The 17,262-nt window shown below is 37.2% G+C and overlaps 1 protein-coding gene across 4 annotated transcripts; it reads left to right on the top strand.

The window, feature by feature from the left end:
- Positions 1–2,199: 2,199 nt before the first annotated feature.
- On the top strand, positions 2,200–13,197 carry Blos1 (biogenesis of lysosome-related organelles complex 1 subunit 1). Of its 4 annotated transcripts, none has more exons than XM_076190676.1 (5): positions 2,200–2,783; positions 6,005–6,074; positions 7,248–7,320; positions 7,793–8,010; positions 8,111–13,197. In XM_076190676.1, exons 2-5 carry the CDS (start codon positions 6,014–6,016, stop codon positions 8,170–8,172), a joined length of 414 nt encoding a protein of 137 aa, XP_076046791.1. In that variant the 5' UTR covers positions 2,200–2,783; positions 6,005–6,013; the 3' UTR covers positions 8,173–13,197. The 4 variants fall into 4 exon arrangements, with proteins under 4 accessions (XP_076046791.1, XP_076046790.1, XP_076046792.1 ...); XM_076190675.1 differs by having other exon boundaries at positions 2,203–2,772; XM_076190677.1 differs by having other exon boundaries at positions 2,732–2,753.
- Positions 13,198–17,262: the final 4,065 nt, after the last annotated feature.

Below are 17,262 nucleotides of genomic sequence, written 5' to 3'. Positions count from 1 at the left end.
AATGTCATCTGCAACTGTTTCAGAAAGCAAAAATCTGAGTGTTAGGAAGATTGTCTTCATTCCTCCCTTCCTCACCTCTTCTACTGGTCCGTCCCACGACCTTGCTGATCCGCAAAAAAGCTCCCATGGGGACATACTTGCGCCACCCGGCTGCGTCGGATCAACCAAAGCTTTCTTGAGGCCCACGGCTGTGACAAATCCTCTTTGAGGAAACTCACGCGCAGTACCAGCATTGGTCCCAGCGGTGACTAACCTGCACCTCGGCCAGCAATGTGATGATGCACAATGTATTTGTTGAGGAACGCGCAACCATGCGTGGTGACTCAGCAGTTTAAGAACGTTTTGCGTCCGACTTCCCAGGAATCGACTTTGACCTCACGCCAGTTAGGAGCACGGGTCATGACCTGATCCGTGTATATAGAGACCAGGCTGAACGTCGAGGATTCAGATCACCTTGGAGGATCACACTGTGAGCCTGGCTCGCTGCCTCCTTGTTTTCTCACCTCCTTCCCCCGCAACCAGACAAGTTTGGGACACGACTTGAAATGCACAGTCGTCACGTCCCTTGCCGTCTCTTCTTCCCTTTTTCTCGCAGTTAGAGCGAGCCCTATCATATTATTGGCACCCAACATTCATTTCTGAATAAACAAATTTTCTCCATCAGTTTGCCTTCAAAAACAGCCTAACAGAAAATAATGAAAATAAATATGACTTAACATGCGTACTATAAAAAATATTAAAAAGGGGAACGACAAAGATTCGGAAGCCAATAGGCCCGTCTCTTTGTGTCGTCCCTGTTCTTCTGGCAGTATGTTGTATTTTGCCTCAACGCTGTTTCTGACCCAAGCAGTTCTGAATTAACAATTAAGCAAAATAAACACGTGTTTCAATTCTCAAGGGAAGGTGGACCTCACAGAGCTTTTTCCAGTGCTGGATTTACAATGGATCATGGTGTAAACGTTGCAGTCGATCCAGATACCACAAAGGGGGGGGGGCTCTGCAATAGATAAAATTATATAAAAATATTAATGGTAATTGCATATTAGTAATTTTATCGTAGTATTGAGTCTCATGTGTTGATTAATATAATTACCAAACCAAAAGTGGTAATAAATACAGGAAACATGTCACGTATAACCAAGACACCAAGAGGATAAAATATGATCCCTGTTACTTGTATCAATTTTTTAGGACCCCGCTCCACGACTGACGCAGCGCTCTGCAGGTCTTCACCTTATCGATTGTAACAATTGTAGTTGTTTCTAATGCACTTTTTCGTTTAAGTCGTAGCATTCCATAAACCCACGGGTGATATATGAGGGTTAACTGAGATCAGTCTTCAACTAGTCCATTGCTCTGTTTCTCTCTTGTAGGAGATCTGTGACTACTGAGAAACCGCCTACGACAGCTGGTTCAGCCCATAAGTCACTCAGTGAGGAACATTTGTATTGTTGTTTGGAAGGTCGCGAGTGTAAGGCAATGCACTACGAGTCTTCAGTGTCGGTTGCATTTGGAACACCTGGTGTGACTTGCTAGGTTGATTGTGTATATATATATATTATCTTGATGTAGGGTGGTGACCTGAACGTAGACATGCCAGTGCAATTCTTACCATTCCTAAAACATACATAAGTCTTTCTATAGTAATTCACAATCCTTCTCATACTTAACACTTTTAACGATCTTGGCATCATTAGCAAATAAGTTTGGATAGTTACCTTTTCCATTTATATCACTAATATATACTATAAACATTAATGGTGTCAATACTGAATCCTGTGGTACCTCACTACTCACCTCCAATCCGACATTTTATCGTTCACTGTTATTAGCATAACCCACTTCATCATCAGTAGTGTGTCGGTTTTGATTATGATTGCGGTGTATGAGTTACTTTTTTCTCTCTCTCATTGGCAATCTCTACTGTGGGTCATTGCTTTTGAACGGCAGAAAGGTCCACATAGACTGCACTGAAACTGTGTCGTTGTTGGTAATGTGTGACGAGTTTTTTTTTTCTTGGGGTAGGACTCGCAACGTCTCTGCTTCACAGCTGTCCTGTTTTCGTTGACATTTTGTCGCCACTTCTTGTCCTCGGCGTCCTTCTCCTACGCGTTGTGGTCAATCTGGCTGGTCTTCATGTGGTGTTTCAGAACGACTTTGTAGCGAAGCTTCTGTCCTTGGTTTCATGCTCCCTTTACGAGCTTTCCATAGAACACCATATTGGGCATGAGTGAATCTGGCATCCGTCTGTTATGCCGCCCTATCTACTTGAATTGTGAGGCTGTTACGATCGCTTTGCATTGATGGCGTTGACTCGCTTCAGAACACCTACATCTGGGACTTTGTTCTACCATATAGATATTAATGCTTAATGTGTCGCATACATATAGCATTCAAGAAACCTTTTATCAATTTCAGTGTGTTCCCTTTAAGATCTACGTTTACCAAATCCCATATGAATGTATCCTTGGTATGTTTAAGTTCTTAATTTCATTTAGTGTGATGTTCTGAATGTGGGGGTGAAGGTTATGTTGTTTACCCATACTGTGGGCTATCTACATAAGACCACCTGCTTTCGCAGGATTGGATTTTGTGGGTTGTGGATAACGGTCTGTTAGAAAATGAAGGATTGCATATTCTACGAAGATTTTAGATTTTGCTAATCTCAGCAATTTTGTCCTATTCTAAGAACTAGCGATTGAAACCAAAACATTGATAAACAAACAGTAGTGTCAAATAAGAGAGAATCGGGTGTGAGTCACAGGAAAAATGGTTTGATATATGTGATTATTTGCTATAACCCACCAGAAACATTTGCACTATAAAGTGTTCGATGACTATTTTATAACCCCTTAACATGTCTATATGTAGAGATCACTGATGGACTAGTAAATAAGAATTCATCGCTTGGAATTGAATTAGGAGTGAAAACGTCTGTTTATTTACATTTTTAATTTTATGCACTCCTAGAATATTGTGATACCGTCTGGTAACATGATTTACTTCCCCACCCCTCCAGTACTATCCACAATAAAATACCAGCCAATTCTTATATTACTAAATGTTCAAATGACCATAGTATGATAGTTCGAATAGCATATGCTAGAGCCTAGACTAGACGAGGCATGATTATTCCAGTAACACACAAACACATTTTTCCACTGCTTTCGTTTTTGTATTTCAAAGATTATTTTTCTATGAAATGGTTATGTTAGGTTAGTGTAAATTAAGTTAGGAGCTAGAGAACAGTAGAAATTTCATGTTAAATATCCTTGTTTAAGCGATTCTGGAATTATTTAGGATAGGAGCAATTGGACAACCTAAATTTCATGTTAGATAATAAAATATCTGTACTTGAGTAGTTCTGGAATTTTACTGCTAAGGATTGTTATTATAATATATATAACATATGAAGAGAGGGATACTTAAATACATGTGAAAGAGTTGAATTGAAAATGGAATACTATAACAGCAATGTAGAAATTGTGTACAATATTGATTTTGCCAAGGATTGGCTTATATATACAAAGTTCAATGGAAAAGCCTGAAAGTTAAATTAATGAATAAGTATGTGTATGTTGAAAATAAAAACCAGAATTGAAAATGGAAAACTAGAACACCAGTGTAAAAATTGTGTACAGTATTGATTTTGCCAAGGATTGACTAGATACTAAGTTCAATGGAAAAGTCTGAAAGTTAGATTTATGAATTAGTATGTGTGTGTGCAACAAAAGTTTGAAAAGTGATAAGTAGTTTAGTACAATAGTTAACAAGTTGTTGAGGCTATTGGTAAAATTCAAGAATTATGCAAGCATGGATATTTAATAGGAAACTTACATTGTCTAGTAGCTTTTAACCTAACCTAACATGGCGATTCCATAGAAAAAATATATATTTCAAATACTAAGTTAAGGAAAAGTGAAAAATGTGTTTGCATGATATTGCAATAGAAACAGGCTATTCCCCAAGGTGTATATTCTAGATTATAATTTGTATTTTTGGTATCGTTTTATAGACGTACAGGTATTCTGATCTTCTTTAATTTTTTTGTTTATGTAATATCTGTTTCTTTTCCATAAAATTTATTCTCGACACATAATTGCCACAGTCATATAATAATAAACCTAATAGTTCAGGCATAGTATAAGTCACAATTTATTAAGGAACTGCAATGGTACTACTTGATACCTTTTTTTGGTATGCATGAAGCTGTTGGAGTTTGCTAAGTACATCTGCTTCAGTCTTTGCAAAGCCGCCATAGATTTTATTCTCTGCTAAATTCAGGGAAAGTTATTACCAAAAATTGAGGTCAGCAGAGAATAATTTACTTTATATTTTTGTGGCACCTTTTCAGTTGGCTGATGTAGGTACACATGATGCAGTGTTGTGCGACAGATTGTGTAGCTGTTTTATATTTTGCATAGTGGTCTCAATCTTTTGCTCCCTTGGTCACTGTTGCAGAAGACCCAAGGTTCCCAAGTAACTGGATTAGCCTATAATTTACCCTAATAAGAGGTGTTGTGTTGTCTTGGTAAGGCAGCATTAGGGTATATTTGGAAAGATGGTTGAGTTTTGTGGTCTTAGGTTTATTGGTCTGTCTATCCTAGTGGACAGTCATATGTCACCATTATCCTACATTTTATGTAGGATACTTGGGTGTGTATTACGGTATCTCTGCTGCTACCAACACTTTCAGTTCCCTTCTGTGATATTGTAATTCTTCATTCACTTACAACCTTCTTCACTTTCTTTTTATCATTGTAGTATTGTAAGTGGGGAAAGGGAGTAGTGGAAGTAGAGGTAGAATGTAGATTGAGAGAAGCAAGTAAATGCCTTGGGGGATTAAAAATTGTAATGAGGAATAGACATTTGGGAATTGATGCTAAGAGGAGATTGTATGAAGGGGTGATTGTGCCAACAACACTGTATGGGGCAGAAACATGGAACATAAGAGAGGAAGAGTTTAAATGTGTTTGAGATGAAATCCCTGAGAAGTATGGTAGGGGTTACTAGGTTAGATATAGTGAGAAATGAGGGGATGAGGAGGAGAGTGGGGGTAGAAAGGGATTTGGGAGATAGGGTTGGTGAAATAGCATTGGGATGGCTTGGACACATGGAAAGAATGAGTGAAGAAAGATTAGTAAAAGAGTTGCAAAAGGCAGAAGTCGGGGGAGTGAACATAAGGGAGTGATCAAGGATGAGATGGATGGATACTCAAAGAATTGGTATAAGACAGTATTAAGAGGGGAACAGTGTAATGGAGGGACAGTCATAGTTCAATAAAGTTGCATCATTTCTCAATGAGTAGAGATTTCCTCTAAAATAGACAAAATAATGTGTGGCTCTGGTCTGTAGGGGTGTCCCTAAAGCTTGCCTGCATGTTACTAAATGGGAAGACAGAGGCAGGAGACAGGGATGACCCTTCATCCACAAGGAGCTAAAATGAGGGAGAAAAAAGGACGATGGATGGGAGTGGAATGGGTGGAAGTGGGTGCATGTCTTTTGATTTGGCTACCTCCCATATAAGGGGGAAAAGTCTTTGGTATATAGATATGTAGTACTGTAAAGGTAGCTTCACATTGGCAGATGGGAGGGGTATTTCCTATCTTGAGGTGGTCAGGTGTGAAGTGAGAATATCCTGTTCTTAGGTGTGCTTGTGTTGTTTCATAATGTTGATTACAGTGATGTGAGGACAGCTGTGGATATATATAGAGCTTGATTATTTTTAGATGTTTTTTGAGTGTTGTTCCCAGTGCCTTTGCTACATGAGAAGTAGTCTATTACTGGTTTGACAGTATAGTGGAAGGGTCAAAAGAGGATGCTGCTGCATCTCAAATTGTTAGTTCATTAGTTGTCAGAAGAAAAAGTTAGCTTTGAAAGAGATGGAGATTTGGGTGATCCACGAATGGATTTTGTGGACCAGTGGGTAGCAGGACTTAAGGTTGGAAAATTGTAATATATATTGCAGATTTTCTAAGTAATGATTTGTGCTGTCTTGTTGCAGGCCAACAAAATGTTATCTTCAATGATCAAAGAGCATCAGGCCAAACAGCAGGCTAGGAAGGAAGAACAAGGTAGTTGCTTGTTGCTAGTTAATAATTTTAGTTAACTAAATGTAAGATGTTTACGGACTACAGTGAGTCCTCGTTATTTGGTACATATACATTCCTGAAAACCTTACCTCAAATTGAAATTACCGTATACCGAACCCAAGTTTCGACTTATGGGAGACGTATCTTCTCCCTGCTCTTTCCTCTTCAAAATATCTGATAATTTTACCTCCAAAACACGAGCGGATACCATATCGGTGAATTTTTCTTACCATAAATAGAATTGAGGGTAGTAATTACCAAATAACTGTGAATTTACTGGATAGAGAATTACCGTATAAGGAGGACTCACTGTACAGGTTTTTAGCAAGAGAAACTCAAGGCAGTAATTGACTGATTGAGACATTTAAGAGACTACTGTTTGAGTGGATAAGATTTTGATCAATGAAGCTTGGAATTGAGGTCTTCATAGTTCAGATCCCACTATCTGCTCATTGGATATATTGGAGAGTCATGTTTCCTTTCTCAGTTTTCAGAACCTTGAAATAATGTGGCTGTGTAGTAGTTTAGTATACCTTCAGGATTTGTACATTTGTATGAAATTATAAACATGATTCAGTCCAGTGTTAAGGATTCAGAGCTGAATATTTTACTTTTTAAATTCACATGGATTAAATAGATGTCCATGATCTCTGATGGAATTACTTAAATAAACTATTTTGCATATATATATACATACAAATCTAAATATGATTATTAGAAATCAATGATATACAGTAGATTAATTTGGAACTGTACATGAATTTGAGACTAGGTATGTTAAATTGGAGAGTAGAAGATGGGACACAGTGAGCATTGCTCTTTTTTCTGTATAGTACAATTAGATAAATACACACATACAGACATGCATGCATACATATACTAAAGACTGCTCTGCCTTCCAAATACAAAGGTTTCACATCTCCCCCACTTCCACAAGGAGGTGCAACCCTGACATGCAAGTATTTGGTCTGTGGAGCAGGCCCAGAAATTTGTTAATTCCTTTGTCACCTCCCACCAATCTATCTCCCCTTAGTAAGATGAACTGAAAGATGTAACCATGTGCTATTTTAAGGAGAGATGTATTAACAACTAAAGATTACTTAAAGCTGCAGATTCATTCAAGTAAGTTTTGTAATGTGTTTTGTTGTATTCCAGAGCGCCGAAGGAAGGATGCCATTCAGGCAGCAAATGACTTGACACAGGCTCTGGTTGATCATCTCAATGTTGGGTAAGCAACTTATATGCATAAGTAGGGTTTCAGAAGACTTTATATTTTATGGTTTTATCATCTTCTGTGTACTGGCATCTGGTTAGCTTGTGGTAGAAAGTTGTGTAAATGGTTAACATAAACAGTTGATTTTCAATATAGTTACTAACATTATCACTAGGGACCACTTATGAGTACAGTATTTGCAATTGGTAGTCCCACAGAATGGACATCAGAGGGAATTTTTTCCTTGCTGCTTATCTTCAAATTTGTCAACACTCACTACTTCATCCACAAGGACCTAAGATACAAAGGGAAACAAATGGGTGTTAGATGGGTGAAGGGTGGGTGCTGCCTTGGCTTGCCACCTCCTTTATAAGGGGAAAAGGTCTTTGTGTGTACGTGTGTATACATGGTTAGACATTCATGCTCCTCAAGTCTCAGACATAAATACAAACCTGCTGCATTGATAATTATTTTTGTATGTCAACAGTGTTGCCCAGGCCTACCTGAACCAGAAGAGGCTAGATACTGAAGCAAGTCAGCTGGAACATAATGCAACCAACTTCCAGAGGCAGACTTCTCAGTGGATGGGTCTTGTGGCCTCCTTTGCAGATGCCCTCAAGGAAGTGGGTCATGTCCACAACTGGGCCTCTACTATTGAAGGAGACATGAGAGTAGTTTCTTCAGCTTTAGAGTATGCATATAAAGGTAAAAAATTAAGATGTCTTAGTTTTTTTTTAATCTGGTTAAAAAAAAAAAAAATTGTGAGTGACTTGGGGTTAATTTTGTCCATCTTCTTTCTCCCTAGTTGAGCAGCAGAACAGCAGTAGCCTGGCTGGAAATACAACGGAGAGTTCCAGTCCCACCTGAATTTTATATGCTCTGTAGCTGCTTTTTTTACTTTGTGTAAATACATTTTTCCCTCCAGTTCTAACCAAACTGTTCTCTGATTGTAAATGTTGCCACATTCTGCTAAATATTATAATTATCTCTCAAAGTGAATGAAGTACAGTATATGGGGGATATATGATTACATTTGCATCTGTACAGAAATCGACTAATGGTAGATAAGAATGATTGTTTTTATTTCAGAGATTTGTATTCATTTTTTGACAAACTTCCTGTGAAATAAGTAGGTGTTTTGATATTGAAAGATTTGTTATATTCACATTAGTGAATAATGAGGGAAGTATACATGATGTACTATTTATTATTGTAAAAAGTAGAGAAGAAAAACTAGGAAATCATTGATATTTTCTTTTTTTTTATTGCTTTATGTATTTTCGTTTGGCCCTGGGTTCAAAATGGAAAGATCTGAATTAGTGAAAAATGAGAATCCTGTGTATTGTGGTACATTGTATTTAAAAAAAATTAATGATCTAAATCAGTATAAGCAGCATAATCATGGTGCCTTGATGTTTCCTGGGATCAGTGATGGGGTACCTGCAAGTGGTAGATCTGCAAGATAAACATCATTGAGAGTCCTCTTCTTGCTACTCATCTTCAAAGCCCTTCAACACCCGCACCTGTCAGCTTCAGCTGTTTTTCCTCAGTCTTTTCACTTGAGGAAAGCTGATAACCAGTAACTGCTACCCTCCTTCTACTACTATAAGCTGGTGACATAGAGACAATCCCACATTGATACAGAAAACAACAGTCTGAAAGTTCCTCTGAGATTTATGGGAGACCCTGAGGACAATTTTCAATCGCTGAGGGGCTGTAGGTCTCCAGTCATTGATTGAGGCGACAATTGTTATTAATGTTTCCTTTTTTTTTAAAGATGTGGAATCCTAAGTAGAGGGAAAGATGGTTTGAGACTAAGAGTTTCAGAGTCAACTAGAGGAAGGGGTAAAAAAAGGATGGATATATGAGCAATATATAGATATTACCATATATATTGTTGGCATGGGTCAGTGGCAGAGTATAGGCTTTGTATTGTAGGGTTGATTCAGCTGTGAATGAGTGTTGGCATCTCCTGGGAAGTCAAGGCAGTGCAAAAAAGAAAGGGCCACTGTACTCCATTATCAAGATAACTACAATATCTAACATGGAACTGACACGGACTTTGACCATACACTTTGTATGGGTGTATACTAAAATAAGAAATGTATCTTTTTTCATGCACATTATTGTAGATATGAAAAAATATAAATATATACATACCTTTTATTATTAACACTTGTATTATGGGCTTTTAGCTTGAACGGGGATCAATGATAGGTACCTGTAAATGGTGCTGTAAGATGAAAGTCATTGAGAACTGTCTACTGATCCTCTCAAATCTTTCAACACCATTGCCTGCACCTAGAGGTGCAGACCCAAGGGGCTGACATTTGGTCTCTGGACTGGGCTTAAGATTTCTATAAATTTCAAATGTATTTCCTCCACCTTTTGACAATTGGCAACAGCTGTCCTCTCACTACTACAAGGACCATTGCCAGCTGCTGAGATAGTAGGTTTCCAATTAGTAGAGCTTGAGGCAATAGTTATTATTATTAGCTCAAGTATTGCATTTGTAATGTAAACTAGATTAAGCTGAATCACATTGCATTTGTAAAGATTATTTTTATTATTTGCAGAGAGAAACCTGTTTTGGTATTTTATAGTTTTGTAAGATTTGTCACCAATCCCCCTTTTAGGTTTGGGTTATAATATTTAAGTTCAACAAGACCTTGTATGGTCATGATCTTCCTCATATTGTGATCTGATAACTCAGGCTTTGCCCAAGCTGTGCTTCATTAATTGCAGGGAATGGATTTTTTTTCCTTTATTTGGAATCTTCTCATTGATATGTGGGTTACATTTATTGAAAGATATGTGTATTTTTGGGGGGAGCTTTTAACAGACAAATTGCACCTTTATATCTTAGAAAAGTTCTGGTAATAAAAAAATAAAAGAAGGTAAAGTGATACTATCTAATCATTCAGTCACAGTTTGGCCCTGGGTCTCTCTTGTAGGAGACCCATGACCCCCCCAGGCAAATGGCAAGACCCCAGTTTGGCCCACATGTCACTCATGCACTGAATGGCCTATCGGCTCCAGCACTTGGGCTTCAAGCCAAAAATTCCATAAATCAATCAACATGTCACTCATGAAAGATATTGTGGTGATTGCATCTTGAGCTATTTCAGTCTGACATGGTCAGTTATATGGGCTTTGTCTAGTGTTTTTTTTCGTGGAATGGAATGGGTGGGAATGATTTTATGCCTTTTTCTTTTTGGCTACCTCCCTTGTAAGGGGGAAAAAGCCTTGGTATATGTATGTATGTATGTCTAGTGGTAGAAGTTGGCCATTCATTTTGACTATTGTGTGGCTATAGCTTGTTACTTGGGAGCCATAGGTCTCCTGTGAGAAAGACTTGGGCCATAGATTGATTAATTGATCTTTGATTCATGGTTGTTTGGGTTAGGCAGTGTCAATAATGATTTCAGAGGTGAAATTGCCATTGTGTTTTGAGTCGGCCACAATTCCAGTGTATCAAGGTATTTTTGGCTATTCTGAAGTTGCTGTGCTGAGTTATGATGGTTAGGTTATCTGCAAAAGTGAGAGGTTTGATGATGTTTTCTGGGTTTGGGGTAGGAAGGTGGCTCATGAATATGTTGAACAACACGAATAATTGTATACCTCCTTGTGGGATTCCATTGTAAAATCATTTAGTCCCCAATAAAGTCATTCTACATTCTCAATTAGACAGAAAGATTGTCATCTACATCTTGTTATTGTGGATATCTGTCATAATGATTTTTTTTTTTGACAGGTTATGTCTAGGGACTGTGTCAAAGGCTTTGTTTATGTTTATACCATAACTACTGTTCTATCTGGCGATATTGTCTTATTGAAACCTTCTAGCTCTTATGTGGTGGGTAGTATAGTCTTGCTTCTTTCTAATATGAGTCTTGACATCATTTTGAATGTTGTCAAAGGGAAGATAATGGGTCTAATGATCCTGGGTCCACAGGTGGTTTGTTTGGTTTTAGGATGAGAATTATATGTCCTCTCATCCAGATCATTGGGATTTTGTTGTGTACCCAGGAGAGTTTGAAGATAACTGTCGGTGTTTATACTGCAGTTGGGTCAAGGTCTTTTATTTGATAGGTTGATGTCTTGTCTGGGGGATCTTGATATGCAATTTATTTTTAATTTTTATTTTTATTTTTTGTACCTTTTTGTAAATTTTATTGGAGAAGGCTGGATTACCTTCTGGGTCTGTTTTTAATTTGTATATTTCTTTTATCATCTTTCAGTTTTCTGGGGTTGTGGGTTTGAAGTTTGTTTCAGAGCACTGTCCAATTAAAGGGTAAATGGAGATGGGTTAAACTATATAATGAATTAAGACCACATTGACAGCTAAGTGAAATTGTCTGACAGCAAACAGAAAAATGGTTAATGTGACACTGCTTGAATCCATTGGCATATAATTTTATTTAACATGGGGAGATGCAGGACAAGATGGGGTTGTAATCAATTGACACCTCATTTTATTTTAGGTTTGTTCCTTGACTGAATAAGGTCATTGGTATTAGCCAGATGATCTGTAATGTACAACTTAAGGTTTGATGGGATTATATTGGGTTCAGCCTATTCAAATTGCATATGAATTACTTTGTAGTTCACCACTTTCCTCAGTTCAAGTCCATCTGGCTACAATAGATCAAAGTCATCCAAATTAATGATGTTTGACCTGCCAAAGTGTCTAAATATATATATATGTATATATATATATATATATATTTAGTTTTCAAGAATTGTGTGAATAATAGTGTCCGGAGGTGAGAACCTAGAGGTAGACAGTTTGAATCTGCTAGAGTTGGTGTATGGCAGCAATAAAGACATATAATCATAAATTCCAAACTCTGATGAGACTTGTGCCTAACCATCTAGCAATGCAGGTAACTGCTGAAATTTTTGAGAAAAGATTATGAATAATAGTAATAATTTTTACCTTAAGATTTGCCAAGTGGAAATGTACAGTTCCACAGTAGTTATCAACAGTTCTTAGGATCTTCTATAGATCCCTGTGGGGACAAACTCTGGACTGTTTTCTGTGTTGTGTTAGTGTGGATCAGCTTTTGTCTCATTAGCCAGCAAAAGGAGGAGTGGAGTAGTTACTGATTTTCATTTTCTTTTATGTGAAATGGAAAGGAGAAGCAGATTGTTGAAGTTGATCATAAAATATTTTGGGCCTTGTCCATAGTACTGTACCTCCAAAGGAAGATAAAAGGTGCTGTCTATCTTGCGGATGCATTACTAACAGGTACCAGTATGGGGAGAAAGTTTAGTAACCTAAACCTAAGAGAATGATTAAATTTTTACAACTTAACTCAGAGAAAATTGGTCACGGTTTTGATCAGAAGTAACTTGATAATCGATAAGTGTTTGAAGAAATGTAAGATTTTGATGATTTAACTTAATAAAAAAAACATGAAGGTTTGACCCACATAAACATTGGGAAAAATTAATATAGTAAATATTATGGAAAAGGATATTTAAATCTAGTAATTATCAGTTATGAGAAGTTTTTAATTTTGATAGGCTTAATGGGAAATTTTTTACTAAAATTGTCTTTTGATTATCAGGTGTAACTCACCCATTGTATAAGTTGTTAAGTATTGATGCTTTTGTTAGAGTTCAGGGATTTAAGATTTTATGTCCATATTCACATCCATCAAGTTTTTTTTTATCTGCACATGCTGATTCTCTAGTCTGCACAGTCACCATACTCTTCTGGAATTCATCTCCTGTATTACATGTTGTTGTGATTGTTACATATTTTCATTTACACTGGAACATACCTATGATAAAGATTGATTTGTAATTTTGCATTTATGATTAAGTTTTCTGCATTGTCAAGTTGTTTGTTATGATGGAAAAGGAATAAAATTTATATGCTTATCACATGATTACTTTTCTTTCATCTCTCATATTACAAGATGAAATTTTTCATGGCTTTGGAGTATTTGTGTAAAAAGAAAATGGAAACTGAACTGGCCATAGGTCACTCAGGCAAGGAATATTACATTGTTGTCTGGGGATAATGTAGAGGGGATCTTAAAATGTCATCATCTGTATAGTGTATAATGATAACTAGGGATCAATTATGGGTACCTGCTTGTGGTGACCATTGGAGAAGGACATCAGAGAAAATAATTTTTCTACTATGTCTTTAAATTTCATGGACACTGGAGAGCATAGGTAAACTTCTAAGGGATTGTCTACCTTTTTGATTTTCTTTTTGAGATCCTGTAACCTTCACCTCAGCCCCCCCCCAAAAAAAAGATGACAAGGTCTCAAGATAAGACTCAGGAACAGGACGTCTGGAAGAGAGACAAATGATTGCTTCATCTAATACAGAGCATAATATAAAAGCTCTCACTTATGCATATGACCTAATAATAATAGCTCAGCACAGCAACTACAAAATGGTTGTGAATGCCCAAATATACCTAAACAACAAAAGTGGCTGAGACTCAACAAAATAGTCTCTCAAGAATCTGACATTGTTCCACACATTTTGTGAATCTGCACAGATTATGGATACTGTATTCATGAAATGTACAACACCAATAATGAATTCATATTTGGACACACAAATAATGAATCCATTAGACATGCACACATGAAGATTCATAGAATGTTGGGTTAAGTTCTTCCACACCTTGGTATAACTCTGTCAAAGTTCAGATTTTTCCACCTTCATCTGGCACTTCAGTAATGTGTGCTTGTCTAAAGGAATCATTATCTGTGCGCCCAATTATGATTTCATTATTAGTGTTGTATGTTTTATGAATATTCATAATCTGTGCTGATTCACGAAATGTGTGTGACAATACCATTCACACCAAACGACCACGAGTCAAAGAAAGATCCAAGAGTAGAATTGAATGATCAACTTATTCCATTGGAGAAGAGCCTTAAAATACAAGATTGGACTATTTTTCTCACTTATAGACCCCATCTAAGGGCGAAGAAATTGATAGAGAGAATGCAAAGAAAGTTCACTTGAAATATTGAAATTTTGAAAGACTAAAGTTATTCTGAAAGTCTACAATCCTAAAACTTTGTTTACTTGAAAGGAGAAATACGTTGTGATTTATTTATGGAAAATATTGGAAAATCTAGTGCCAAATTTAACAAATCTAATTGAAGTAACAATTTCTAACCACATATCCCTGCACTGAATCACCTTTCAACCGGGCTCACCCAAAAGCCCGTGGGAATTATATTCCCGAATTTCAAAAGAAAATTCTATCCACAGAGGTCGCTGTAGTGTCATAAAACAAGTGTCAATAGGAAAAACGAGAAGTCTGTGCAATAGTTTCTGATTTAAAGTTGTTCGACTTATCAACTGTTTACCAATAGAAGCTAGAAATACACCAGAATGCTCAGTGAATAGTTTCAATTGTGTACTTGACAAGTTAATCAAGATTGGGGACCGAGACTGACCAGGCATTACTTAGTTAAAACTCCTTTGTGAACGCAGTGAAGGCAGGGAGGCGGACACGAAGTGTTGGTCTTGCAGAATAAAGACAGAACTGTTAAACTTCACCAATAAACCAGGTAAGTAATCCTAGGTCTCACTTTTGATATCCACATGTCCTTCACAAAGGGCCTAACAGCGAAAATCAACACGAAAATAAACATACGAAGATCCCCACTAGTCATTATTAAGTAGCAACCACAGGTTTTGACAACGGAAAGAAACACTAATCACAGCGCATAAGAATAATACTTAACCATAACTCTACAGTATGTTTCCCTACAATCAAGAAAATAATGACAGGTTACAGTTTACACAAAGCCGAATAACAACTGGATGCACCAAAACCACCCTATTTGTTTGTTTCTAAGAGCGGCATAAACTCCACTCCTTTTAGAATCTACTGAAACTTCATACAAATTAAAATCGGTTACGGATACCAAGACTATTCCTCTGCCTCATACCATGCACACCTCCTAATGTGACACCTCACCATACCTGCAGTCTGTTGGAGGCATATCACGATCCTACATGCACCCGCACCCAACAAGCCAACCCAGACCCTCAAACGCCATAAACCCGCGATATTGACCTTAAGGATGGAAACACCGGTGAACATTTGTCGTTGAAACACAAGGCGATATAACAGGGGTTGGATGAGAATAATCGCTAGTTGTTAGTTCTTGGGTGAAAAGGCGGAAGATCGAGTGTCAACTTTAGGGCTGCACCTCTCTACAGATGTGAGGATGTTGGCGGATTCTGAAGACAGGCGGAAGGAAAACGATTATCTAAGACGTCTGCCTCATAAGAACACCAGGTACCCGTCGCTGGTCCCTATCCTGTATAAACAAGATAGCTTGAACAGGTTCCTGTTTTGATTATGTTTTATCTGATTTTATTATACATATCTGCCCAGTAGGCCTTTTGTCCCATTGTATTAGACACTCGTTTTCAAACTTGGATTCTTGTGGGGGTCGTTGGGGTTATCTGAAGTTGGAAAAAATTATCTGGCACCGCTACTTTCTTGCGTTTTCACTCCTGCCGCCGCAATAACCACGCGCTATGTTTACTCGTATTTCTCGTGCATACATTTGAATATAAAACTAATTTGACCTAGAATTGCATATAACATATTGTAAATTATATATGTATATAAAAGGGGGTAATGGAAAGAACTCTAGGTCGGTGAAAATATATAAATAAAGAAAATTCGAGGAAAAACTCGTTTTCAACTTATTCATGTTTCCCATGGCAACAGACTTTAGGCCAAGCAAGGTCAACATTTTTGAAGGAAAATGTGCTCAGTATGGAGACAATTGGGTATAAAATCACTCAAAGTCTGTGTATTTTTATCATTCGAATCTCCATGCTTTCTGGACGACGAGTATCATTTGTCCATGTACTAACTTGTTTACATCCTGGTCGCACAATTCTATTGTGCAATGTTTGTTTTGGTTGTTATGAGGTTCTACCTAGATTCTCCGTTCATAAAAATTAGTACTTTGATTAATGAGTGTATATACCGAACCTACACAACCTTTTGAGAAAATGTATATATAACCTAACCTAATAACTGTAGTCTTGAATGTTAAACCCTTTAAAAATGAACTCTAGTTATTTTGCTCTAGTTAAGATATGACTAATTTAATCAGCTGAGGGAGAGGCTTGGGATAAGATTGAGTCTTGATCACTAGTCTGCTCCTGAATTGAACAAAACTGCCTGGCACCGCCCAGAACAAAATATGCAGAATACACCTCCACACTTAAGTAGTTAATTCTGAAACTTTGTGACGATTATAAGACTTATTTCTCGTTAGCATAAGGGTGTTGATTGTATCGAATTGCCATAGGGAAACATGTTGACAAAAGACTTGTTGGTCACATATTATTCAAATAAGGACATTGTTATTTTTTTTTATCTGGAGCATAACGAAGGGGTGCTAATGAGATGAATGAAATATCCTGGCGGTAACTAATGATGATAAATGTTAATTTGGGTCTTGCTGACCAGAGACCTGCATCCCCACAATAGCGGCAACGGTCTCCGGGCTCTGCATAGATTTCTCTGGGAAGAAACGTTGGACTATTGTCTATGTTTTATTAATGTGGGACTGTTTCTATGTCACCAGTTTATGACCGTAGGAGTGGCGTTATCAATTCTCAAAAGAAAATGGAGGGAATATATTTGAAGCTGATTGGTTCAGGTTAACAAGTTTAGGTTGATGGAAGTTAATTGATTCAGGTTAATAAGTTCATGTTAATAGAAGTTAATGGATTCAGGTTAATAGAATTTGATATATTTAGGTTAATAGGTTCAGGTTAATAGAAATTAATAGATTCAGGTTAGTAGAAGTTAATAGATTCAGGTTAATAGAAGTTAATAGACTCAGGTTAATAGAAATTAATAGATTTAGGTTAATAGGTTTAGGTTAACAGAATTTAATAGATTCAGGTGAACAGGTTCAGGTTAATAGAAGTTAACA

Source organism: Oratosquilla oratoria, chromosome 9, assembly GCF_046742065.1.
Source record: "Oratosquilla oratoria isolate Oo_2021 chromosome 9, ASM4674206v1, whole genome shotgun sequence".
Classification (NCBI taxonomy): Eukaryota; Metazoa; Arthropoda; class Malacostraca; order Stomatopoda; family Squillidae; genus Oratosquilla; species Oratosquilla oratoria.
This window is presented reverse-complemented; position numbering and strand designations above follow the sequence as displayed.

What these genes read in the sequence shown, in the direction of transcription:
- Blos1 (XM_076190675.1), top strand. An exon ending in GGCTAGGAAGGAAGAACAAG is followed by an intron (nt 6,075 to 7,247) that starts GTAGTTGCTTGT and finishes GTTGTATTCCAG; the next exon opens with AGCGCCGAAGGAAGGATGCC. An exon ending in TTTAGAGTATGCATATAAAG is followed by an intron (nt 8,011 to 8,110) that starts GTAAAAAATTAA and finishes CTTTCTCCCTAG; the next exon opens with TTGAGCAGCAGAACAGCAGT.